General features: G+C 40.0%; 1 protein-coding gene across 2 annotated transcripts; it reads right to left on the bottom strand.

Annotated features, from left to right (window-relative positions):
- Window positions 1-2,524: 2,524 nt before the first annotated feature.
- F10 (coagulation factor X) lies at window positions 2,525-26,893 on the bottom strand. Of its 2 annotated transcripts, XM_082244610.1 has the most exons (9): window positions 26,758-26,893; window positions 26,477-26,671; window positions 21,381-21,541; window positions 18,318-18,342; window positions 12,140-12,253; window positions 10,855-10,986; window positions 9,611-9,855; window positions 4,175-4,292; window positions 2,525-3,088 (listed from the first exon to the last, which is right to left on the bottom strand). In XM_082244610.1, exons 2-9 carry the CDS (start codon window positions 26,544-26,546, stop codon window positions 2,541-2,543), a joined length of 1,413 nt encoding a protein of 470 aa, XP_082100736.1. In that variant the 5' UTR covers window positions 26,547-26,671; window positions 26,758-26,893; the 3' UTR covers window positions 2,525-2,540. The 2 variants fall into 2 exon arrangements, with proteins under 2 accessions (XP_082100736.1, XP_082100735.1); XM_082244609.1 differs by having other exon boundaries at window positions 26,477-26,811.
- Between the last annotated feature and the right edge of the window lie 509 nt (window positions 26,894-27,402).

Consider the following 27,402-nt stretch of genomic DNA (forward strand, 5'->3'; position numbering starts at 1 on the left):
CGTGACAGTCAATTTACAGTACACCTTATCTATTCATTGGAAATAAAAGCAAATCTTAACCCTTTCCAATAATATTTTCACAGGTCAATGTGATAGAGATTTCTCTTCATGTCCTGTCTTGGTGACCACTGTCACAGGAGCCAAACGTGAGTATAAATCTTTATAATGTGAAAACAGCGAACATAGTGAATACCTTACAAAGTTATGATCCTGTTGCACTCTTATCCCAAATATTTTTAGAAATATTTCTGGTGTTTCAATTTAACAGTGGACAAGAATTTTATGAGTGAAAACTAGCCATTTGAAAAGTCTTCTGAAGGGCAGTACATTTTGTTTTGCTTTCATATAGGTTGAAAAATAAAACGGGTGCAACTCAACCTCTCTGTTAGCTGCCTTTTAGCCATCAGAAAACAGTAAAGAGGGGAAGAATTATCATAACTCTACCATGGAAAAGACTGTCAAAGAATGCCTTACATCTATGTGAAAATTAAAAATTTGGACACATAAGGTACCACCTAAATTTGGCCAAGCTACATTAAAGTGGTTGGAAACTATTACATATACCATATACACATATGTTTTACTTGTTTATCTACTAGTAGATTATTTTAAAAACACACAGATCAAAGGATTTTTTCTCAGCTCTAGCAGCAGTGGGTGGGGGTCTCAAGTTACACACTGTACAGCTCAGTGAGAAGAGCTCTGAGAGTGAATTGGAGGGAAAGGACACACCCCCTCCACACAGCAGTCAGAAACAGAGCAAAGCTGAGGATATGGATCACAGGCTGTGTGGTGGAGCTTCCTCCCCATCTATCTCTTGGAGTCATGAAAACCTTCAGAAATGACTCAAGCATATAGCAGGGGAACAAGGCAGCACAGAGAAATAATAATAAATTCTTTGGCTAGAGACACAGTATAGATGGGTATGCCCTCCTCCAGACCCTGTGCTTTCTGCTTTCCAGCACTGCCTTTAGCTTCTTCCCAGCAGCAGCACAAGGTAAAGGTGGTGCACTGTAATGTAAGAGAGGGTGGGGGACTCAACTTCTGATGATGGGGAGGCTCTTGACGTCTTATGTAAGGGTAGGGTATGCTCTGGACATTTAGTCTTACAGATACAACCGGCCCTTTTGAGGGCAATCATATTGCTGGTTCGGCCCTCAAAAAATGGAGTTTGACACCCCTGCTATAACATAACAAAATGTGGAAAAAGTAAAGCACTGTGAATACTTTCTGGATGCCCTGTACTATATGTATCAATCCACATTTTTGAAGACTCTCATTGCATTGAAATATTTAATTTACATAAATGCAAGATGTTATATTTTATGTGACAACACTACACAGAATTATATTTTTTTTTTATTAAATATGGTTATAAATGTATTACATAACAATGTTGGCTTAGAAAATAGGCAATCAAAGTAACCAACCAAAAATAGGCATACAAATATAAGCAAACTCTAAAATGATACATAGTTTGCCTTACAGTTTGTGTTAAAATGTTTCAAAGTAACTTAGCAGCCAGCAGTATATGTAGGTAGGCATTCCTTGTTTGTTACTTGTCTGTTGATATCATTTCAGCAGGTTAGTGTTGGTAATTATTGTCGTATTCAAACAAATTAATATAATCCATCAAATGATCATATACAGTTCATTCACATTACTTGCAAATGTTTTGCATGCTTACTATTACAATGTAATTTCATTCAAAACTTTTATTTTTTAGTTAGTGAGATATTATTGGCAAAGTTTAGAACTTCTGTCAGGTTGTCATAGTTTTCGGGGTCCCCATTTGAGGGATCTCCCACACTTATTGCTCCAGTGTTAGAATTTGTTTTACTGGGCATATGCAGTTTACCGTGATGTAAATTGCTGTTCCAGGGTTTAACTTCAGGGAGTGCAGTAGGGGCTATAGGTCCATGAGGCTATTCATAATACATAACCATAGTGTATACCTTATTTATAAGTCATGTTATCACATTACATCCAGTTAAGAATAAAGCTGTATTTATTTTTCCCTCATCTCTCATACCCATTCTTTTATCTGCTTTTGAGCCTGTATTAGACCTATTGGTCTTACTTGAACAAGAAAAAACTATCAACCTTGTTCAATAAAAATTTTTTTTTTTTTTTCATTGTAGCACACAGAAACCAATCAGAGTGCACTATATGAAGTCATACCATGGCACGACAGATTCTTATTTATTGCTATGGGTTAGTACTCTTAAGAATAAGAACTCTTTATGCCTATGCCATTCTGTAAAATTAATAGCCAAAGGTTTACTCAGTGGTTTGTAAGATAGGAGAGGCTCAGAGTTAGCACCAAAGCCAATAGGAATTTAATTAAGTCTATGCTGATAACATAAGACCGTATGCTGGAATAATATATCAAAATAGCAGAAGTCAAATCAACTTTCATTATATGCAGTTCTATCAAAGTTTGAGAACCTGTATGTGTATTTAGCTGTATGTTCATGAAATGCTTTTTATATCATTCTGCTTTTATGACCTTTTGATGTAGCAGCAGTCATTGCCTTAAGTTATTGGTGTCTTTTCAACACCCCTTTAAGCCATTTATGTAATCTGGAAACTTTGGTGTACACACCATACTTGCCTTGCATTGCACAGCCCTCTCCCCAGCTAACGATACCAGTCACAAAGTACGTGTCTTTGTATGGGGTGACGTGTGGGCCCCCACTGTCTCCCTGACAAGCATCTTTCACCTCCTTGTCGTAACCAGCACAGAACATGTTCTCTGTGATTTTAAATTTACTAGACTCTTTGCAAGTCTGCCTGTCTACATAGGGAACATAAAGCATCTGGAGCTTCGTAGCCTGAACCCCTCGCTCAAAAAGACGTCCAAATCCGCTCACCATGGCCTGTCTCTCGGTCATCAGTACTTCATCTGCAAAGTCAGGATCAGGAAGGCAAGCCGGAATGATATTATCAGTATAGTTAATGGCCTCTTTTAACTTCACTACAGCAATATCAAAATCATAAGTGGCCCTAACAAACTTTGGATGAACAATTATCTTCTCAACCTTGTGTGTAGATTCAGTACCATCATTCTTTAGTGTGTTAAACTCTCCTGTAAAAATACACAAAGTAGAATTTTTAACCTCTAAAAAAAAGGGAACATGCAGCTTGTTAATTGAATGCAATTATGGAATGACACTTCATAGTATATAAATAAACTCTTTATGTACACTTCCACCCAAACCTTATATATAACTGTGTTCCAATAAAGTGGAACTCCTGGCAAAAATATAAATACAAATATGAAGAACATACAAGACAGCTTCCAAATTATTTCTGTCTATTTATTCCTGCAAATGATACAATCCCATCAGACAACACAACCAGGAGGTTGGCCCCACTTTTTCTGTTATAGCAAAAATACAAGGGTGTCATCTGCCCTATTACCAGCCTGCTGGTTGGACAGTAAGGGAGCATCAGTTGACTGATGAGATCTTCTCTCAGCTCTTGCATCTCTCTGCATTTGCATTCTCTGAATTAATGCAAAGCGTCATTTGACTGGACAAGGTGGGGAGTGTGACGTCACTGCCCCGCCTCTACACCTTGTCCAAACTGAGAACACCTTGCATTCATTCAGAAAAAGAAAACACCTCTCCACCTTGTCCAACTAGAGAACACTTTGGATTCATTCAGAAATTGCAAAACCTTCTCTGAATGACATCCGTTCTGATCAGCCAACCTCCTGTATTCAGACCAGCTGCTCAGCACAAGACCCGGAAGGAAATGCAGATCACTGAAGTAGTGGTGTCTACTTAAGTGATTTCCAGCTTCCAGGAGCATTGACCAGGTCAGGTATATAGATAGTTACATTTGTCCAAGCTAGATCAATGTAACTATGTAAAAATATACCATACCTGGAATTCGTCTTTGAGGAACATAGCAAGTCAGTTCACTAAGAAAAAAGACAATGTATTTACAGAGAGCAACACAACACCAAGCTTTGTGTTGGTCATGTTTAGTGAGGAGGGTTTTCCATAAAACAAGAAGACGTGTAATGACAACACTAGAATACAGACTAAAGTGTTTAAAGTGGCTTGGTTAACTATATATTATGAAAAAAAAAAAATGAAAACTGAGCAAGCAGGCTGTGTTTCCTATCCACATCTCAGGGTTAAACATGGTCTTCTCCAAAACTTACCAACAACAACTTTGAAATATTTGGTCTGATTCATGCAGTGAGCTGCAGTGAGGATAATCTGGTTGGACAGGATTGTTCCACCACAAAAGGGCTCATTTTCATCACTTATCAAGAGAGCCTATGGAGATGTATAGAGGCAACCTTATCAAGATTATTTTGCTTTTTTTTGTACTTTATTTTAACTTTCATTGGTACAGACTAATACTAATAATTAACATTGGCATTACTAAAGAACTTTAAAACCTATAGAGAAAAACTCCATCCAGATCTATAACCTACTTAGGTGGGGTGCTCTGAGAGCCCAAGTGAGTTAAAGGAGTTGTAATGTCAGAAGGTTTTTTATCTTAATGCATTCTATGCAAAAATAAAAAAAGCTTTCTGTGTGTAGCAGCTGCCCCAGCACCCCCTAATACTTACCTGAGCCCCATCTCTATCCAGCGATTTCCACGAGTCCCTCGGCCATCCAGGACTCTCCCTCCTAATACGCTGAGATACAGCAGCGGCACCATTGGCTCCCACTGCTATAAATCAAAGTAAGTTAGCCAATTAGGAGAGAGGACGGGCAGGGCCGAACAGTAGCTCCGTGTCTGAATGAACACATGGTGGGCTGCAGCTCAGCTCTGGTGCCCCCATAGCAAGCTGATTGCTGTGGAGGCACTCAACAGGAAGGAGGGGCCAGGAGCAGCGCAGAGGGACCCGAGAAGAGGAGGATTGGGGCTGCTCTGAGCAAAACCAACTGCATAGACCAGGTAAGTATAACATGTTTGTTATTTTCATAGAAAAAAAACACAGGACTTTACAATCCCTTTAACCTTAGTTTCTGAGTTAAATTTGCAGAACTAGTAATTTTTGTCCATTTTTTTTATTGACAACTAAATTTATTTAAAACATTTAAAACTATCAAACAAAACAAAAGTGATAAAAAAGTTGGAATAATAAAAATTTGAATTATCACAAAAATCTGAAAAACATTAGTTAAGAGGAGTAATGAAGGAAGAAATAATTAGGGCTGATCAGGATTAACTGAGGATTAAAAAGGAACTAGGTAGGAATACATTTTTTTAAAATATTTTTTGTTACTTGTAAAATTTCATTACCTGAGATATGAATATCAAAAGTCATCCTACTGTTCTAAGGCCTCATGCACACTGGATATTTTTAACACTGCTCCTAGGAGTGACTGATTTTTTTTTTTCTGAATCTAATTGCCCCTGCATGCTAGCTTATATGTCCATACATTCATAGGCATTTAGAGGCAGAAAAAACCCCACTGCCAGTGCATCCAGAAGCAGAGGTGTTTTGGCAGAAAAAAATGCTTGATGCCTGTAAATGCATTAACACTAGACACGTTTAGCACTTGAGCAATAATGAATTTCAATGGCCAGAATAATTTAAACACAATTAAATGAATTAAGGCCCCAGCATTTGACACGTCTAAATGCATTAAAATGCCCCTTATATGTGTTTACAAGCAACAAGGGTTTTTTTCTGCCAAAACATGGCTTCCAGGAGGAAAGGCATCTAGGAGATACAACATATAATATAACTGAAACTGAATAAATACAATATAACAATACATTGTTATATCATATTTCTTGATGATCTATTGCAAGTGTCATTTTACACAGACAGCCAGGATTTGCTTATAAAAGCAACTGGAGAACCATAGCAATAAACACGAGGCATAGGAGAGATGCTCTAGGAACTTTGTTGTTTTAGGGTGTATCTCCTACATCCAACTTCCTGAAGTGGGAAATATCCACTCAACTTTTTATTGTCTGTGGTAATATTTGGGAGATGCTTAATCATTTCTTATCAATTTGATGGGCATCAGATAAAACCAGAATGAGATGAAAGTACCCAACAGTGTAACACAGACAGCAAAAAAAAAATAATAATAATAATTTTCTAGTACAGTGAGACCCAGGTAGCTTTTAAACTTAACTTAACTGACAACACTAGTAACACCACATGATGTTTGCCTTTGAATTGTCATTTTAATTACATTAAAGCTGCCACAAACAAGGGAACTGCCCACTTGTTGTTCACTTTATGGCCAAAAGTTTGTGAACACCTGCCTTTCACAGCTATGTGTTCTTGTTGGATGTCCTACTCCAAAACCCCTTTATTGAGTTTGGGTGTTTCCAGGTCCATGAAGACATGATGTGATTCGTCTGGTATAGAGAAAATTGAGTGGCCTCCAGAGACCCCTGACCTCACTCTTAGTCAATGGTAATAGAGAGCTTCTTAAATAATATTGTTTCCTAACCTTACAAAGGCTTTCATTTTAATTACACTAAACCTGCCGCAAACAAAGGAACTTCCCATTTGTTAACTATATGGGCAAAAGTTTGCGAACACCTGATTTTCACAGCTATGTGTTCTTGTTGGACATCCTATTCCAAAACCCCTTTATTGAGTTTGGGTGTTTCCAGAGAAAGGTACTGTTAATACTACAGCAAAAAAATACATTTTAGACAACAATTGATACCCCCTTGCTGTTCCATATTGACTGTGCCCTGTGCACAAAGTTAGGTCCATAAAAAATGATGTGATTAGTCTGGTATAGAGTAAATTGAGTGGCCTCCAGAGACCCCTGACCTAACTCCTAGTCAATGGTAATTGAGAGCTTCTTAAACAATAATGTTTCCTAACCTTATGTAGCACCCTACAGGGTAGGTGCTAGGTAAAGTATAGTGGGCCTTGGCTGCCTAACAGCGGAGAAAGAGGGGTTCAGTTCCAGGAAAGCCTTCCATGAGTACTGTGAATTGCCCCTGGGGGGTCTGCCTAGTGTAGAGTGGACCACTCCGGCGAAGGTTCCAGGGATCCAGGAGTCAGCTAGCAGTAAAGGGGGTGCCTAGTCAGAGGACCCTGAAGTGTCAGAGGGGGTGCCTAGTCAGAGGACCCTGCAGTGTAAAGAGGGCGCCAGCAGTTGGGGACTGAAGAGTTAAGTGTACAGTGTTAAGTGTACAGAGTTGAGAGTTGCAGCAGCAGCACAAGCTGTTACAAGGAGCTACCTCAGTCAGTGAAGGGCTGGAGGGAGTTGTTCATCAGACTTTTGAGCTAAACAGAGTGTCAGGAGTCAAATGTCCTACCATCCTGGATCTTCTGAGTTAACCAGTGTGTTAAAGTTAAAGTTCTATCACTGTTCAGCAGAACAATATTTCCAAGCGCCAGGGAGCATTGGCCGGCATCCAGCTGGCATCAAGACAGCACCGGACAATTATTACTTGATGTCAAAGAACTTACATTAAAGGAAATCTCTATATGCCTGTCTTCTATCATCCTCCCCTTTTTACAATTCTAAAATCTCTTTCTGACTCCCTCACACATCAGTGCTGAAAAAAACTTTAGTTTGTGCAGTGATCAATTCCCTAGAATTAGGCTTATCACAGCACCTTATGTAAAGCACACCCAAACTGTTGCATGGAGTAGTTTGGGTGTGCAACGAGTAGTAGCACTGAATGCAATGGAGATATGTGAACTATTTGCTTACAATACAGTGATCCCAGCTTACTTGTGATGTGCAGGTGCAGTAAACTGAACTGCAGAACTGATTCGTGAGTCTTGTGAGAACTTGATCATAACAGTTATACTCTTTAATTTACAAAGAAGCTAAGTCACTTCCTTCACGGCCAGCATCATGAGAGGGCAAAGAAGGCACTCCCACACCAAAATAATTATTGCCCCCATACATAACATTCATAGTGCACTTCCTAATATTACACCCACAGAGGGTAACCTTTCACTGAAGATACAATGTTCTTCACCCACCTCTCTGGGGCTGGGGCTAACCCTGCTTTGCATTGCTACAAGTGTTCTAATCTAGCAAAAGGTCCCATGTGTTTATCTGTGTTACAGATAAAGTATAACTAAATGCAAAACTTTTTCTTTTTTTTTTTCTTTTTTCGTTTTGGATAGAGTAGAGTGAGATTAAAATACATTTAAACCACTTGCCGACCGCAGCAAGTACATATACTGCGGCGGTCAGCCCCTCGCAGGCAAAGTGACGTATGGGTACGTCACTAGCCTGTGAGGCTCTGGGGAGCCCCCTCTCAGTCACGGACCCCCCCGCGCCTGTGCCCGGCGGACCCGATGTCTGCCGGGCACTCGCGATCGTCCGTGACAGCGGGAGAAAGGTAGGCGGCTGATGTAAACAAGCTGCCTGTCATTCTCCCCTGTGTAAGAACAGTGATCAAATGGTTCTACTATGTAGGACTGTTGATCATTGTTCCTACAGCTCAAGCTATAGCCAATCACAGTAAGAATCATGCCCCTAGGGACACACACCACCCCTCCCTCTCAAATAAAGTTAACCCCTTCACTACCAGTGTCATTTTACAGTAACAGTGCATATGTATAGCACTGATTACTGTAGTAATGTCACTGGTAACCCCAAAAGTGTCAAAAATGTCAGTCAAGGGTCCGATCCGTCCGCCGCAGTGTCGCAGTCCCGCAAAAAAAATCGCAGATCGCCGCCATTACGCGTTAAAAAAAAAACCAACAAAAATGACAAAAAAATTTCCCTTAGTTAGTAAACGCAATAACTTTTGCGCAAACCAATCAAAATACGCTTTTTGCAATTTTTTTTACCAAAAATATGTAGCATAAAACAAATTGGCCTAAAATGTTAAAAAATTTTGATTTTTTACATTTTTTTTTGGGGAATTTCATCTAAAAAAATTTTTGTTTATAGCGCATGATCAAAAAATCGCACAGGTGATCAAATACCACCAAAAGAAAGCTCTGTTTGTGGGAAAAAAAGGACGTCAAATTCGTTTAGGTACAGCGTCGCACGACCGCGCAATTGTCCGTTAAAGTCACGCAGTGCCGAATCGCAAAATACCCCCTGGTCAGGAAGGGGGTAAAGTCTTCCGGGGCTTAAGTTAAGGTTTTTTTTTTTTAATTGTCGACTGTGTACCCATAAGCAAGATTCACACTCACTATTTATCCTGTTTATCTTTAATGACAGAAAATCACAAATTTTGGCCTGTCACTAGGAAAGCAAGAGTGAGGAAATCTTCCAATGGGGACACTAGTTCTGGTGAGCAAGGGTGACATCCAGGGATTCCCTAATTTTGGAGAGATTTTCTCTCACTTGCTGTATCGGCTATGGGATAACTCACCAATAGAGCAAAACAAAGACTGACAGGGGTTATAATCCTACCTTACCCTATCCAAAATGAAAAACAGTTTTGCCTCTAAAGGTGTGCAATACTAGAGAAAACATGAGGGTGTAAAATAGTTATGCTGTTATTTCTTAAATGAAAACAAGGCTTCCAAATGATGCATTCTACAGAGACAAGTGATGGTAAGGTGTAGAAATCTTTCCAATGATTGTAAAAGTCAAAAAAATATTAGAGACTTATTGTAAATGTTTTGCATATACAGTATTCTAACAAGTTACTTAAAGATTTAATATGCTGAAAGTTTTACCTGCCATGGACATTCACCAAGTTTACAATCTTTTCCACCCACAATTCTTCCCGAATTATCAAAGTCCAAATCAAAATCTGGAGAGGTAGTTGATACAACTTCTTTTTGGTCACTGTTGTCAGGTTTTGTAGAGTCAGTAGGACTCCTGCTATTGTTTGCCTTATGAGAAGCATCCTTTTCCACTTCCTCAGAGACTGACCTCTTAGATCTTGACATCGCAGCTCTTTTTCCGCAGGGATAGCTCTCTAAACCACACAAAGTTTATAATAGCTTTGAAATGCAAATTCAGAATAGAGGAAATAGCCACCCCAAATGTAAACTAATTATAATAAAAACAGGTTCATTGTCTTCCTTATCTTTTTCTGTCAGTGCTCAAATTTAATTTTTAAAGCCAGCCTACATACATTAACTTCTCACCTTTAAGCGTATAACTAGTGCAATGTCAGTAAATATCAAGCAGGAGGAAGTAATCACACTCACCTCTGTGCTTTATTTGACTAATTGATAGCTGACTCAGCTTCTCCTGCCACCAGGCATAGGTAACAACTGTCAGCCATTGGTCCACAGGGTCATGGCTATGGCTTATCTCTGATGAGCTATAGTTACCTTTTGGCAGGTGCTGTTTTCTCCACTGCATGTGATGCTCAAATGTAGCGGCACCACAGCCTGGAGAGGAAGTAAGAAGAACCTAAGTTTCTCTATGGTTTACTGGTCCCTGAGGGCAGCTTTCTAGTTGCAGCATTCCGGTTGGCTATGCTGCATTCAGACAACCTCTGGTGGTCATCTTGGATCAGCAGAGTCTTTATAAGTCCCTGCCCCAAGGTTTTGCCATGCTTTTTGCAAAGTGGCTACAGTAGGGAAAGATCACCCATCTGTCAGGGAAAGTGATAGTGGCAGGGAAAGGTTCCAGATGAATAGTGACAGGCTAAAGGCTTGCAATCCTGCCCGTAAGCCTCTTCTTAAGAACCAGACTGGCTAGGCCACATTCTACCCTCTGAAGACAGACGCTGTCAGTGCATCTTTATCTGCTGCCTCTCTGTATTGAACTGAAGTGTGAGTATTACTCCAAGCTGCGCTCTCCCACTGGGGTTGTCTGTAGTTGTCTGATTTTTGTTCTGGAGCTATAGAATACTCTGAACTGGCCGTGTTGGAAAGGCTCTGGCTACAAACAAAGCACACAAGTACTGTATATAAGCTGACATGTAAACCATCAATTAAAACAAATTGTGATGAAGCTTTCTTACCACTTGAAACGCAGGATTTGCCATCATCTGCGAGGGTATAGCCATTGGTACATGAACAGACTACCTCTCTGTTCTCTACTTTGCAATACTGTTCACAGCCACCATTGTTTAGGCTGCACATTTTTTGGATAACTGAAAAATAAAGCATCATATACATTATATTATAGGATCTATATGATGAGCAGTACGTATGAATCATCAACATTTCACTGACAGGAATCAGTGTCTATGATTCCTAGTCATCTTATGTGGCTCCGGGCTCCTGATTCCACCTCCCTTGCTGTCTTTTTTTCTGTATACCAATTGTAAGCAGAGTTCAGAGCAATGCACTTAAAACTCCAGACAAAGCACGTATGCGAAACATGTCGAGTGTTCTAGCTTAATAAACTCCACTAATTACTTGTACCTGTGATGACCACACCGATAGAATCCTTCGAGGGACAGCTATACCCACCTGTCTTCTCCGATGGATCCCTCTGATGTGGAATACATCTCAGATAATTATCAAATTAGCTTTTTATCTGTTTGTTTACAGAATTATTTAGTGTATTTTTGTTACATTTACCATCGATCACATAATTTTCTGGCATATTGTTGCCTTCCAGGTGATTTTATTTGCTTTTAAGTGTAAAACAATAAAATGTGAATTTTTTTATTATACCTTGTGCCAATAAAGTCCATCTTTCCCTCTACCGCTTAGTTTAGTTCCAATATAAGGATGTGGCAGGCAGTAACTGTTTCAAATGCGCTCAGAAAACCGCTATATGGTAGCGCATACTTTTTGACATGAGGAACTATTAACAGCCATGTGCAAAAAGATAATTCTTCCTTCATTGATCAATATAATTTTTTGGATCCTCATACTAAGAGAAATGGTTTCCTGCATGCCAGACTAAGGAAGGGAAAAAAACATTTCCCGCAGGTGCAATAAATTTGGGATGTGTTACATTGATGATTAATGTTACTCCCTTATGCATTTTCATTTTCCTTATGACAAAACAGTTTGCCCTAGTCCTGTAGTCATTGGCTCTAGGTATAAAAACACGGGATGGATAAACTTCTCCTTTCCAGCAAGCCTTGTGCGGCTTCAATTTAAAAGTCAACTGCATTTAGAAAAAGGGGGGGGGGGCTGGTTGGGAGGGGGGGCAGGAAATGTATAACTAGATCTGGACACCATGGATGCCTTTCAGTAGACAATAACAACTTTATATTAAAAAAAATGTATCTATAATAAAAGCAACAGTAGTTTCCTGTTGCTTTCTTGTTGCTTTCTTTAAGGACTTACCATTTTCACATTTTTTGCCCTCAAAGCCTGAATTACAGAGACATGTGAATCCACCGATTCCATCTTTGCAAGACCCACCATAAAAACAAGGATTAGGATCACACTGGTCTCCATCTAGAGTATATAAATATATAAATTAGTTCTATAATACAGCCAGACTGTTAAAAACTGTTAAAATCTACAAATGTGATATATTAATCAAGGGCACTGGTACTGGTATGGTGCGCTGCTATGATGAGCTAGCTAGTGATAAATCCTAAAATAATAATATATGTGTGAATTGCTGCTACCACCTGATCAAGCACACTGGGTCTTGAAAAAAAAGTACAAACTAAAAACAGTGAAGTGGCGCACTGTTCTGATAAAGTGTAACACCTTCAATAAGTTTATATGGTGATAGAACTCATAGCAGTGTATAAAGAGAATCCAAAAAATAACTTGCAACAAATGTCCAAAAAAAAAAAAAATCAAACTTGGCTAATAAGTGGTGTACAAAAAACAATGCAACATTTTAAATAAACATGAAAACTTAAAAATGCAATTGAAGAAGGTGAAAGAAAGAGTAATCTTCTCCCAATGAAAAATAATAAAAAAGTCCATGAGACATCGGTGCATGTGTGCTCCACAGTACACTTGAAATCTTCACTATTCAATAGTGATTCCTATGTGTGATCCAGGCACCTTCTATCCACCTCTGAGTGCAATATACGCTCACCTGAAATAAACAGATATCTCACAGTGTAAACAAAGCATGCTTCAAAGTAATCCTCTATCTTCCCTTTGAGTCCTCTTACCAACAAAGATGGAGTCCGGTAACCACGAGCAATAGATTTGATCCCATTAAAAATGATCATGATGATAGACCCCCCCAAAGCCTTTTTTTAGAGCAAAGGAGGAGGGAAAGGTCCCCAGACAGAAGGGAGAGATCCCCAGTCAGAAGAGAGAGATCTCTAGACAGACGGGAGAGATCCTCGGAAAGGAAGGAAAGATCCCAGAGAGAAGGAAAGTTTAAAGAATAACCCCAGAGCGAAGAGGGGATGTTAGTGGTGTTGAATTGAAGGGAAAATTAGTGGTGTTGAATTGACTAGAGGTAAACCTAAAGTAGAGGTGAACCTAAAGTACTGGACCTAGGTTTAAAAATTGCTCCTAAAGAAATTAGAATAAATTTGAAGTATATGTGGATATATAAGAAAACTCAATATTAAAAAATATATGCTAAAAACCAGAACTAACAAGTAGAAGAGGAATAGATGAAAATAGTGACATAGCACATAGTCACTTAATAAATTAATCACTAATAAATGCCATTAATCAAGATAAGGATCATGCGGAGGTCTTCAATAAAATGTTAGTACAAGATCTCGAAAAACTGAAGATAAATAAAATGAATGACCCTAAGAAAAAGGTATACAGATAAAGATAAAGGTGTACAGAGCCTTGAAAATAGAAAAAATATTGTGATTAGACTAGCAGATAAGGGAGGAGGGATTGTAGTGCTATCTAAGCAAGCGTATAATTAAGAAATGGAAAAACGACTAAGTAATAATAGCACTTACCTTAAATTAAAAGGGAATCCTACGAAAAATTACAAGAAAGATTTGGAAATATTAATCCAATGGGGTCTCAGGAAGAAAATCCTTAATGAAAAAGAAAGTAATTACTTGCTCCCAAATGTACTGTATGTAGAGTACCTATTATATATCTTGTCCCAAAAATACATAAAGATAGAGAGAATCCACCAGAACGACCAATCGTGAACAGAATCCAATCAGTAAATGCAGGGCTAAGAAAATACATTGATTGGGGAAGGAGAATACCTTAAGGCGAACTACAAGCCCTTATAAATGTGAGTGCATTGGATTAGGTTGCTTTTAACTAAATAAATCTTTTTAAAATGTACTGCACGGTGAAACTATTTTGTTTGTTTGAATGTGGCTGTGGAGCCTAACTACTCTGGATAGAGGAGGACTCAAAAGGAAGCCAGAGGATTACTTTGAGGCGTAATTTGCTTACACTGTGAGATATCTGTTTATTTCAGGTGAGCGTGTATTGCACTCAGAGGTGGATATGAGGTGGCTGGATCACACATAGGAATCACTATTGATCACTGAAGATTTCAAGTGCACTGTGGAGCACACGTGTACCGATGTCTCACGGACATTTTTATACATTTTTCATTGGGAGAAGATTACTCTTTGTTTCACCTTCGTCAATTGCATTTTTAGTATTCATGTGTTTTTTTTGTACAGCACTTATTACATAGTTACATAGTTACATAGTTAATGAGGTTGAAAAAAGACATCAGTCCATCCAGTTCAACCTATGATGTGTGTGTGTGTTTGCTTTTAACCGTACATTGTATACCCCTGTATGTTGTGGTCTTTAAGGTGCCCATCTAATAGTTTTTTGAAACTATCAATGCTCCCTGCTGATACGACTGCTTGTGGAAGAGAATTCCACATCCTTACCGCCCTTACAGTGAAGAACCCCTTACGCATTTTAAGGTTAAACCGCCTTTCCTCTAGTTTTAGTGAGTGGCCACGTGTCTTGTTGTATTTCCTTACTCTGAATAGTTTGTTCCTTATGCTAGGGTCGCCAGTACAGTATTTGTACATTGATATCATATCCCCCCTCAAACGTCTCTTCTCTAGAGAGAATAGGTTCAGTGCTTGTAGTCTTTCCTCATAGCTGATGTCCTCCATTCCCCTAATTATTTTTGTTGCCCTTCTCTGGACTCTTTCTAACTCCAGCACATCCTTCCTGAGGACCGGTGCCCAGAACTGGACAGCATACTCCAGATGTGGCCGGACCAGAGTCTTGTAGAGCGGGAGAATAATCTCTTTATTTCTGGAGTGAATCCCCTTTTTTATACATCCCAATATTCTGTTGGCTTTGCTTGCAGCTGCTTGGCATTGCATGCCACTGCCAAGCCTGTTGACTACCAGTACCCCCAAGTCTTTTTCCATCCTAGACTCCCCCAGAGGTTCCCCCCCTAGTGAGTAGCTTGCTTTCTGGTTTCTGGCCCCCAAGTACATTACTTTACATTTATCAACATTAAACCTCATCTGCCATGTAGTTGCCCACCCCGTTATTTTGTTTAGGTCCGCTTGTAAGGTTTCCACATCCTGTATAGAAGATATTGGCATGCTTAGTTTAGTATCGTCCGCAAATACTGAGATTGTACTCGATATCCCCTCCTCTAGATCATTTATGAATAAATTAAACAGGATTGGCCCCAGGACAGAACCCTGGGGGACCCCACTTTCCACCCCCGCCCAATCCGAGTACTCCCCATTAATCACCACCCTCTGGACTCTCCCCTGGAGCCAGTTCTCTATCCAGGTACTCACCTTATGGTCCATACCTACCTTCCTTAGTTTGTACAGTAAGCGTTTGTGGGGAACGGTGTCAAAGGCCTTTGCAAAGTCCAGATACACCACATCCACTGGCTTACCTTTATCTAGATGGCAGCTCACTTCATCGTAGAAGGTTAATAGATTGGTTTGGCAAGAACGATTTTTCATAAATCCATGCTGATTACTACTAATTATATTGTTTTCATTACTAAAGTCTTGTATGTGGTCCCTTAACATCCCCTCCAAAATCTTGCAGACTACAGATGTTAGGCTGACAGGTCTATAGTTACCCGGGATACACCTCGGCCCCTTTTTAAATATTGGTACTACGTTGGCCTTTTTCCAATCTGCTGGCACCATACCTGTCTGTAAACTATCCTTAAAGATCAAGAATAATGGTCTGGCAATCACCTGGCTGAGCTCTTTAAGAACCCTCGGGTGCAAGCCATCCGGTCCCGGTGATTTATTTATGTTAAGTTTCTCAAGTTTAGTTCTAAGTCTGTCTTCTGTTAGCCATGGCGGCACTTCCTGAGGTGTGTTGTTTAGATTGGCCTTACAAGCTGGGTTCGTGTAGCCCCCCGATTCTTTTGTGAAGACTGAAGAGAAGAAATTATTTAACACTTCCGCCTTTTCCCTGTCCTCAGTGGCCATATTTCCTTTGTTATCTTTTATGGGGCCAATGTGTTCTGACCTCGCTTTCTTACTGTTTATATACTTAAAAAACTTCTTGGGGTTCTTTTTACTCTCTTCCGCTATATGTCTCTCGTGTTCTATTTTAGCCGCCCTGATTTCATCTTTACATTTCTTATTACACTCTTTGTAATGCTTAAATGCTGCCAATGACCCCTCAGCCTTGTATTTTTTGAAAGCCTTTCCTTTAGCACTAATATGCATTTTTATGTTGGAGTTTAGCCACCCAGGGTTTAATTTTGCTCTTTTAAATTTATTTCCCTTTGGAATGCACTGGTCAATCCCCTTGTTAAGTATGCTCTTGAAGCACTCCCATTTTTCCTCCGTGTTCTTTGTTCCCAGGGTTCTATCCCAATTGATATTTTCTAGCAGCGAGCGCAGTTTTGGGAAATTGGCTCTTTTGAAATTCAGCGTCCTTAAATTACCCCTCTGCTTCCTATTACTATAATTAATACTGAAACTTATTGACCTATGGTCACTGTTTCCTAAGTTCTCCCGTATTTCTATATCCGTGAGCAGGTCTGTATTGTTGGTAATCAGTAGGTCAAGTACCGCATTGTTTCTTGTCGGTACATTCACCATCTGACCCATGAAATTGTCCTGCAAGATATTTAGGAACTGCCTAGCCTTGGCCGAATGCGCGGTTCCATCTGCCCAGTCTATATCTGGATAATTAAAGTCCCCCATTATAATGACATTTCCCATCCTTGCTGCCAATCCTATCTGTAACATGAGGTCCGCCTCCCCCTCCTCCCTCAGGTTGGGGGGCCTATAGCATACGCCCAATATTACCTTCCCCACTGTGCCTTCCCTTTGAAGCTCTACCCATAGGGATTCTGCCTCGTCCTTAGCTCCATTATTAATATCATCCCTCATATTTACCTGCGCACTGTTCTTAATATACAGACATACCCCTCCTCCTTTTTTACCCTCTCTATCTCAGCGATAAAGGGAATATCCCTGAATTACTCAATTTAGATTTTTTTGGACATTTGTTGCAAGTTATTTTTTGGATTCTCTTTATACACTGCCATGAGAGTTATATCATCATATAAACTTATTGAAGGTGTTACACTTTGTATAAGAACAGCGCACCACTTCACTGTATTTTAGTTCATAAACGTGAACTGCTTTTTCTGACAAAATGTGTTTAATCACCCTTGTGATTTGTGTACCTGTACCCCATTGTATAACTAGTGAAGTGACCTTACTTTTCTTTTCTAAAGATGATACCAGGGCTGCTGATAGAAATCATGGGAGGCTCATACAGCCTACCTGACAGGGCCCCCTCCTCTGAAAATAACAAAGTATATTTTTGCTCAAACGCAAGGGGCATAATACTATGCTTTGCAGCCATGGAAGAAATGATACCCCCAACAAGTCGAACAAGACCCATTCAAGTGATTAGTAGCACGGAGGCAATATCTGCACCCCCACAATGAGCGATCAGTACTGTGTTCATTCAGGATGGTAAGCCCCCCTGCTCACCACCCTGAAATAACCCCCTGTGTAAAACCAGCAGCACTGCGGGGAAAGAGGCACACAGGGGTCCCAGACAGCAGGAAACGCAGATGCTAAAACCGATCACCCTAAAGCGCAGCTGGAGGGAGAAAAGAAAGGTAGAAGCCAGAAGCACTGAACAAGAGTCACAAATGTTAGCAATAAGGCAGTACTGCTGACCCTCCTGTAAAGCAGTTGCCAGGGCTCCCTTTTTGAACTGATAAGGCCTCGGCCCAGTACAGGAGGACTGGCTGTACTGCCTTATCAGCGGCCCTGTGCAATCCCTCTTTCCGTACACTACTCCTACTGTGCATTCCCCTATTCCACATCGTCTCATTCTGTACACTGCCGGGAGCCGGGAGAGGAGACACAGGCATGGCCGTATAGCAGGAGGTGATCGGCGACCACAATCTGCGATAGCCCTGTCCGGACCGCAGTTGCCGCTTACCTCCTGCTGTGCAGCTTGGTCACTGGTACTAGTCTGCCCCGGGGGTTGGGGACCCCTGCTCTAAAGGCTCCTACAGTAAATATAATAACTAGCCAGCGCTGAATGCAGACCTAGGGACAACAACCCAGTGACCATCCTTTTAGGATGATTTTCAGTTAATTAACTAAGCATCCAATGGTCTTACCAAAATATTTGTTCCAGAATTCTTGCTGTTAAGGAAAAATTAAACACATGTAATGTTAATAAAAGAAATCAAAAATTTTTAGTAAAGCCAATTAAATAGCTAAAAAAACATTTGAAAAAAGTCACGTTCATTCATTAATGAAATGTGGAGCAATGAAATCAAAGGAAGAAAGAAGGAAATCATAATACCAATTCAAATATACAAATGCAAAAAAAAAATAAAAAATAGGTAAACAGAAAAAATTAATTGACAATTTAAACTGAGAGCAATAATGCATTATCCGTAATTTTACATTCTGTGAAAAACAGATATCAAAATGATTAGTAGATTGAGAGATAAAGATGGAGTTATCAGTTTTTCCTGTAAAAGTTTACTGTGGGCTGTTCCCTTGACCATCCAAGTCTTTCTATTGGCTAATGGTAAAGGAGAAGAGAATCTAAAGGGGTAGGTTACAAGACCTTTAAAGCGATATTAAACCAAAAACCAAAAATGTATATATTGCAGCTTACCAGTCATTAAATGTGGTGGCTGTATTCGTTTTCTTTTTTTTTTTTAGTTTTTTTCCCTCTGTTATCACTTTGTAATCTGGGCGGTAACACACCTCCTGTATTAGAGTGCCCCCACTCTGAATCAAGGAGCATAGGTGAACCTTTGGACAAAAGCATTGTCAGTCTGGGAGGAGGGGAGTGTTAGAAGTACTAGCAGATTTAGAAACACTAACAAATTGAAGCCAAACTGCAGCTCACACTGCAGTTTCACAAGCAGTAACAGCAACAGTTTTTTTCTTTTATGATAAAGGTTTTACATAAATAAATAAAAACTGATAATTGCAAACACCCCTGTCAGTGGTTAATGGTTTGTCTCAACAATCTACTTGCTACATTTGCAGGACAGCTTGTTCTGTTGAAAAACAGCAGACTTACTGGCTGGATCAACAAATGAAAATAACGGAAAGACTAAAAAAGAAAACAAATGCAACCACCACATCTAAGAAATGGTAAACTGTATGTAGCACCCTCCTAGTCAGGTGCTAGGTAAGAGAGTGTAATTTGTCTCTCTCTGCTTACTATAAGAGCAGTAGGCAAAATATTTATGCACTCTGCTTATCAGAGAGCAGGGTTGGTAGTTAGGTCTTCTCAGTGTGCCCAGTGTGTGATTCACCTGGTTTCAGGAAGTGTTCCCAGCTGATCCAATGGGGAGGCACGTTGGATGCTGGAGGAAACCTGACCAATGACATACAGGCTTTTGGTACTGTCCCGGGGGTTGGCACAGACAGTGGTGCATTATGGGACAGGCTATAAAAAGCCATGGGCACATGAGGTAGAGGTCTTTGGCGGAAGCAGAGTCCCAGAAGGAGGGTGGCGGCTGCCTCCTCTTCTGCAACAGTTGATGGTGGTCGCAGACAGTCGGCCTGGTGTACCAGTGGTGTGAGGCTGAACCCAGAGGTCCAGGAAAGCTGACTGAGGAGTTAAGGCACTGTGAGACTCTGGAAAAACAGTATCGTGAGTACAGAGGATCTTGCCCAGGGGTCTGCCCAAGAGGGGGACCACTCCGGCTAGTGCTGTCAGTGGATGGGTGTCAGCTAGCCCAGAGAGAAAGGGGGTACTAGGGGACTACCCTGAAGAGAAATACTATAGGAAAACATATCTCATCTTCGTTCAAGTGGCAGGATGAAATAGCGGCTATGCCACATTCTCAAGCTAGCTTTGTGAATAGTTAACAGTTGGAGTATCCCACTCATCCCTTCTCCCATCCCATATGAAATAAAACCACAAAACCAACAACCCCTGGACTGGTCTTTGACTGAGCCAGGAACTTAAAGTGTTAAGTTTCTGCAAACAGTTGCTACGGGTAACCCAGGGGAATCCCTAAAGTGTGATATCCAGCAGCCCTCAAGGGGGCAGTGCTACATGTAAATGTACATTTTTGTTTTTGGGTTTAATACTGTTTTAAAGCCCACCACACATGTTACAATCTCTCTGTATAATTTTCTTTAAATCTACCAACAGCTACCGTATATAGTGCAAGCGACTACTTGACTGGATACAGATTGAATTCACTGCTTTAGAAAAAATGATGCATATCAGATAAGGTTTTTGTCCAATCTGGTGTAATAGCAGTGCACTTGTGCATTAACACAATGCTTTGGAAACAGGCAGGTGTGAATTCAGCTGTAGGATATTCTGATCAAGTCTGCCTGTCTCCTGGAATCTCCTCCATGCTCTTGAGACTGTGCCTGGAGACACAGCAAACCTTCTGGCAATGGCATATACTGATGTGCCATCCTGGAGGAGTTGGACTGCCTGTGCAACCTCTATAGGGTCCAGGTATCGCCTCGTGCTACCACTAGTAACACTGACTCTAGCCAAATACAAAACTAGTGAAAAACAGTCAGAAAAGATGAGTAGGGGAAAAAAATATCAGCCAATACAGCTGAAACTAATTAACAGCCCCCTCTCCTACTTAACTGACCAGATCAATATCCCAGGAGTTTAACCGGCCTGATGCTATACTCAGATTAAAAAGTGTTCCTTGATTTTTTTGAGCAGTGTATTTATTTAGCCAGCTACATTTCTTTACCTCTTGGCCAAAACAGATTAAAGCAGAATGCAAACCTAGGTCAGGGATCAGCATTGATTCCTAAATGCCACCCTATTTGCATTGTCTGCACTGCCATGGTCTGCAGGAGCATGAATGATGTAGCTGGGCACCCTGGACATCCACCAGGCCATAGGCTCCTGCCTAAGTTTCCCTGTGAATGATCAGGTTCTGCCTCTTTGCATGCTTAAAGAACTGGAAATAAACAAGGAAGTCTGCAGAAGTTATCAGGCTGTAAGAAGAGTCTTTTCTCCATGAAAAGTAACTGTTACACCAGGTTATGTAAACTGAATCTTTAACAGAAGATAATTGGATTCTTAGGACAAAAAAATCCACTGGATTTTCTGGAGATGCAACATCAGTATTTTAAAATGCTCTGCTTAAAGTGTTAAATTTACTGTATACTTCTCTAGAATTTTTGAGGAAGGGCTTTAACAAAATAGGGGACATGCAAGCATTTCTTACAGTTTTCGCATCATCCTCAAAAATCTCTCGAGCTTCCTCGTAGCTGCAGGTTTCCTCACGACACTCTCTTTCCATATTTCCCTTTTTAAATTCTTCAAAAGCTGAATTTGCTCGCTTGAACCTCCCCAAGATGCTGTTTGCCTTGTCATGATTCACAAAAACTGCAAGTCAAGAATGTCTGTTACTTTGAGAGTCAAATACATAACAGAGCTTTACTACAACAAATTCAAGCATACTTTTGTCCAGGGCTTCTTTTTTTTCCTCAAAGAATAGGTGCAGGTACTCCCCCTTTCCAAGTCACTCCCCCCCCCACCTCTGATTACGGTCTCTTGGTAGTATCTTTTTGTAATGGACAAGAAAGTAGTGAATTAGATCCCCTGCAGCCAGCAACAGTAGATCCCTCCCCTTAGCAATAGATCCCCCAGAAACAATAGACCCCAGGCAGCAACATTACAGTAGATCTCCCAGCAACAATAGACCCCTTGCTCAGCAGCAGATCTCTACCAGCAACAACTGACCCCCTAGCAATATAAGATCCTTCTCCACCATCAACAATAGACGTCCCCAGCAATAATAGACCCCCCTGCAACATTAGAACCCCAGTGACAATAGATTCCCCAGCAGCCAGCATCAGTAGACCCTCCAGCACACTTCAGCACCCATTCAGTACTGGAGGTGCCGGACTTGCGTTCCTCCACGTTCCCCCACAAAAAAAATCTCTGCTTTTGTCAGACATTGAACTTTCCTGTAAGCTCTGTGGCGAGGAGTGTTTACAAAAACTGCATACTGTCCTACTGTCCTAGAGTTGAAGTGAGGTGGTGCCACTGGATAAAACTTCATCTTAATAGAACACATCCCCTACTAAAGAAATATGCAGAATACAATTCTTGAATTCTCAGAAAATACTAATTATTTGGCTGTCATACTGATCCAGGGGTTTCAATACTTCCTAATAGAGATGAGCTTGGTGTAACGCTCCTGCGTTTTTATATGGTGTGGATTTTCAGCTGCAGAAATAGTTCCACGTCAGTAGTCATGTAAGAGATATGCTGAGATACCATTCCCAACCTCAATGACTCATCATGTGTGGAAGGTCTTATTTCAGCCAGTAAATACACACAATTAGCAAGCTGGTTCTTAGAGTGACTTTATGCATGTGGTAACACAATGATGAAGGTTGAGGGATAGGTTGAGTGGAGGTGGTAGGTGATAGACACTTGAAGGTGAGACAGTAGCAGATGGATGCAGGAAGGTTTAGCAATGTTGTATGATAGCAGATGATAGAATAGCAGGTGGACATACAAAAGAGATCAACCCAGTGCAGAAAAGTAGCAGTAGTCTCAAGAGCTAGCAATCTAGTTTATGCAGATGTGATAAACAGTCTCTACTATGCAGAGCTAGATAGTGTAAGCTTAGTATAAGTTTATAGAGAATTCCCCTGCGGGGTACTTAGCACTATTAGCGATACAGCCGAAGGGTGGTTCAGGAGAGGCGGATGATCCAGTAGCGGGATACAGGGATCAGCGCAGCGAGGTTCCGTCAGCGAAGTAAGCTTGCAAGCATGGAAGCTTCAAGCAAGGTTAGCATCCAGATAAGGGTGTCTGAACGAACACATGTGAGTGAGAACAGACGCCTTAAATAGCCATCTAGTCCGGCGCTGAGTGATGACAGCTCCAGTCTTAAAGGTGTATGCGCACCTTTCCAAAAGTAAATGGTAGGGGGCATACACTTGTGGAAAGTGTAATTTAGGGTACCAAAGGTACCGGAACATTACACTTGAGAACTCTCATTGGTTCCCACCAAGCTCTGTACATGCTTCAAACTGGAAAAAGATCAGGTATTCTAACTTCACTCTTATTTTCTAAGGGCCTGTATTGTTTTTGGGTTTGTGCCAATGGCATCAATCTTCGTCAGTTTAAGATGCTTTTGAGATCTTTCAGATCTCAAAAGCCATCTTAAAGCATCTCAGTATGACCTTACTGGCCTTTTTCTGAAGATGCTACTTTCTGAGCCTCTGACCTGGAACAACCATCCATACCGCTACTTTCTGAGCCTCTGACCTGGAACAACCATGCCGATTAAGCACTATGTTTCTGGTCTTTTCCATAGGAATGCAAAACCTTCCAAGTCAAAGGCTCAGAAAGTAGCATTTTCAGAAAAAGGCCAGTAAAGACATACTCTGCATCTCTCTTAGTGCAGCTTTCCTTAAAGACTACAAGGCAAATTATATATATATATATATATGAAACGGTGGAAAATAGGATATGGTTTGAATCTGTCTGTGTTTTCAGACATTTTATCAATTGAAAGTTGTACTTTAACATAGTAAAGATACTTTGGATGGAAGTTAAATTCTGTTTAAAAAATATCTACCTATAGGCGTGGTGAACTTAAAACTTCTGTTGTCTTTTTTCCATATTGGTGATCTCTAAAAGAAAACTAGTGAGGAAAAATATGGTAGCTGTCATTGCTGACTTGTTTTCAAGGGTGCAAAGTCTACAGTTGTCATTCTGACCCTGACTTCACTGTGTAATGAGTCACTGACCTGGAACAAGCATGCAGGACTTGACTTCAGCTTTTTTTTCCGATTTTGCTGTGTTTATTCTTTTTCCAGGCCCACTGGGTTAGTGAAGACAGAATCAGGATGACAGCTCTGGAGCCTGCACTTTTAAAATGGCACATCCCATATTTTAATCCCCACAGGCTAATATTAACTGACATGTATGTAATGACATCATAATTCATACCAGTTTACATATTCTTCCATTCACACTGGTCCAAACAACTGGTCCAATTCAACTTACAGTGCCTTGAGATTTTCCACATTTCGTTATATTACAAATAAAAATGTAAATGTATTTTTTGGGATTTTATGAGGGGGAAACAACAAACATGTGGAAGAAGGTGCTCTGGTCAGATGAGACCAAAACTGAACTTTTTGGTCTAAAAGCAAAATGCTATGTGTGGTGAAAAATGAACACTGCACATCACCCTGAACACACCATCCCCACTGTGAAACATGGTGGTGGCAGCATCATGTTGTGGGGATGCTTTTCTTCAGCAGGGACAGGGAAGCTGGTCAGAGTTGATAGGAAGATGGATGGAGCCAAATACAGGGCAATCTTAGTAAACCTGTAAAAGACTTGAGACTGAGGTGGAGGATCACCTTCCAGCAGGACAGCTACCCTAAACATACAGCTAGAGCTACAATAGAATGGCTTAGATCAAAGCATATTCATGTGTTAGAATGGCCCAGTCAAAGTCCAGACATAAATTCAATTGAGAATCTGTGGCAAGACTTGAAAATTGCTGTTCACAGATGCTCTCCATCCAATCGGACAGAGCTTGAGCTCTTTTGCAAATAAGCTATAATTGCAGAGAAAGGTGGTTCTACAAAGTATTGACTTAGGGGGGCTGAATACAAACGCATGCCACACTTTCAGATATTTATTTGTAAAAAAAAATGAAAACCATTTATCATTTTCCTTTCACTTCACAATTACTGTATGTGCCACTTTGTGTTGGTTTATCACATAAAATCCCAACAAAATACATTTATGTTTTTGGTTTTAACATGCCAAAATGTGAAACATTTCAAGGGGTATGGATAATTTTTCAAGGCTCTGTCCCTAATTTCTTACAAGTAGGAGGAGTTCATGGATCAGTGATAAAAGCAAATATTCTTTAGACGATGAGATTATCATTTTTCCTACCTAATACATTTTCTATTAGAAAATATATTCATGTACATACTGTATCTCTTTATATTTATAAAAGATACACTTAAGTGAAGTAATATATTTAATTTAAAGTAGTATTAACCCCTCAGCATTTTATAGTTTAAGAATAAACATTCCCCAGTAAACTATTTGTTAGGATTGCAGTTTACAACTTTCAGTGCTGCTTCCCTGAACTTCCAGTCTTCACAGGAAAGAGTTGACAGTGGACAGTGCAGTCTCCAGCCGGTCTGTGAGCTTGGAGAAATGAGGGGGGAGGAGTAGGGGGAGCGGAGGAGTGCCCTATGGCTATGTGTTCCTATTGATGTACAAAAGGTAGGTTGACACAACTCTAGTCCCTGCATGAAAGGATGGTTCCATAGAATGCTGCAAGAGAAAGAAACCACCCTGAAACAGGAAACCTGGGGTAGTGGTCATGGTGCCGGTTTAAAGTGGCACATAGGCAAGGATTAGAGTATAAAGAGGATGCCTACTCATAAATGATTACATCAGCTACTGAAAGATTTAAAAACTGAGGGTTTAATATTACTTTAATATTAGGCTTAGTTTGTATCCTAAAGCTAGTTTAGCAAATGTATTGACACAAAGCTAATCTGAATGGAAGGATTTTCATTCTCATATCTGATTATCAACCGTTTTATTAGGCACTGCACATGGCACATAGCACATAGCAAAATGTAAATATCTGTAAGGTTTTTGTATGTATTTAAATATGTACTGTATGTCTTTATAATACTTTAATATAGTTTTCATGGTAAGTATAGATTTCAATAACATACGTATGGCCAAATGCATTAAAGACATGCTATCCTATAGTTTTCTCTATGTCAAGCATTAAACCGACGCATTGTAGAAAAAGAATGGGATTATTGCTTAAAATTAGATACTTTTCTATTCTATTCAAACATTAAAAATATGCAACAGTACTATAAAATGACTGAGATTTCACTTCTGACTTACATTCTCTGCATTTTATTGTAGAATTAGAAAACTTTAGGTTTGTGACCAGACCGTCAGACAATTTTTTATTCATCTGACATTCAAGAAATATGCAATGGTCGGAGCTCCAGTCCCATCTCTGTTTAATCAGGAGCAATGACTTTCCAGTCCATTTTCAGATATCCTAATGTCTTTGCTGCAATTGTATTATATCCATATATATCAGATTTTCATTCATGGTAAATAATTTAGATCGTATGAAAATGTATGCATACCATTACTTCTTTTATGGGTAATGTATACCATCCGAAGACTTTTATGGGCAATTAATATCTTCAGAAGACTTTCCATACAATACAATAAGTGATACTAAAGTGTCACCCAAGGCACCCAACACATTTAAAAAAGAGATATTCTTACCATTTTGTGGCTGTTCCAGGAGAACGACAGGTAGAAATGTAAGGATGATCAGGTATGTCTGTCCAGCCATGCTGTGATCTTTTTTAATGAAATCTTTCTATTCCCTTTGTGTAGCTGATGTGACAATGAGAGTCACGAGTTCAAGCTGCAGCTTGCTAAGGGAAATTAGGAAATTCCTGCCCTGAGAACAAAATACTGAAAAGAAAGCAGGCAGTCCTCTTTGTTAAAGTCACATATCATTAGAAGCCATTAACAGCCTAAATGTTTTGTTTAGAAGATACCCATGGCAATGGAAAGGAAGGGACTACATAGAGATGGCGATTTCTGAACAAAATGTTTGTTTGTCTTATGCAACTTGTCCCTCTACATTCAGATACCTTGTATTTGCTCAGTCGACATATTCAAAGGGCAAAGAACAGACGGAGCACTGACATATCAAATGGCTCATAACCAGATTATATTCAAAGTCATGCATAGGGATCAGTCCTAACTTGGGTGGAAAATCTTTGTTAAGTGAACAATTAATGCAGTGATGATATATAAACAATTATTCATTGTATTCACCACCTTTATTTATCTTATATAACACACACCAAATCAATGATTGGTAAATGAATGGTGCATAAAAAACATTAGCACTACATGGATAAGAAATTAAAACGTTGTGGTGCTTTGAAGGAATACTCCATTTAAAAGTGATATGTTAACTATAGGTAGAGCCTGGTGGGCTCAGTCAACTCCTGGCCTCTTGGATACTCTGACAGTGAGATTTCAGTGTCATTATTCCTGACTACTGTCCTCCAGGGTGTTGTGGGGATTTCCTAACCCTTTGTGTGTTTCAGCTCTTCATGTTGCATTCTCTGTAATAGAAAATAAACAAAACTCCAACAGGAAAAGCAGGAAGCCTTAGCAATGGTCACAGCAGA

Source organism: Pelophylax lessonae (genome assembly GCF_965119305.1).
Source record: "Pelophylax lessonae genome assembly, chromosome: 2".
Lineage (NCBI taxonomy): Eukaryota > Metazoa > Chordata > Amphibia > Anura > Ranidae > Pelophylax > Pelophylax lessonae.

Coding starts and splice junctions, on each gene's coding strand:
- F10 (XM_082244610.1), bottom strand. CDS start 26,546: ATGGCTGGACAGACATACCTGATCATCCTTACATTTCTACCTGTCGTT. Junction 4,293..9,610: donor TTGGTGAATGTCCATGGCAG/GTAAAACTTTCA, acceptor ACATCTCCATAG/GCTCTCTTGATAAGTGATGA. Junction 3,089..4,174: donor ATATTTCAAAGTTGTTGTTG/GTAAGTTTTGGA, acceptor GTATTTTTACAG/GAGAGTTTAACACACTAAAG.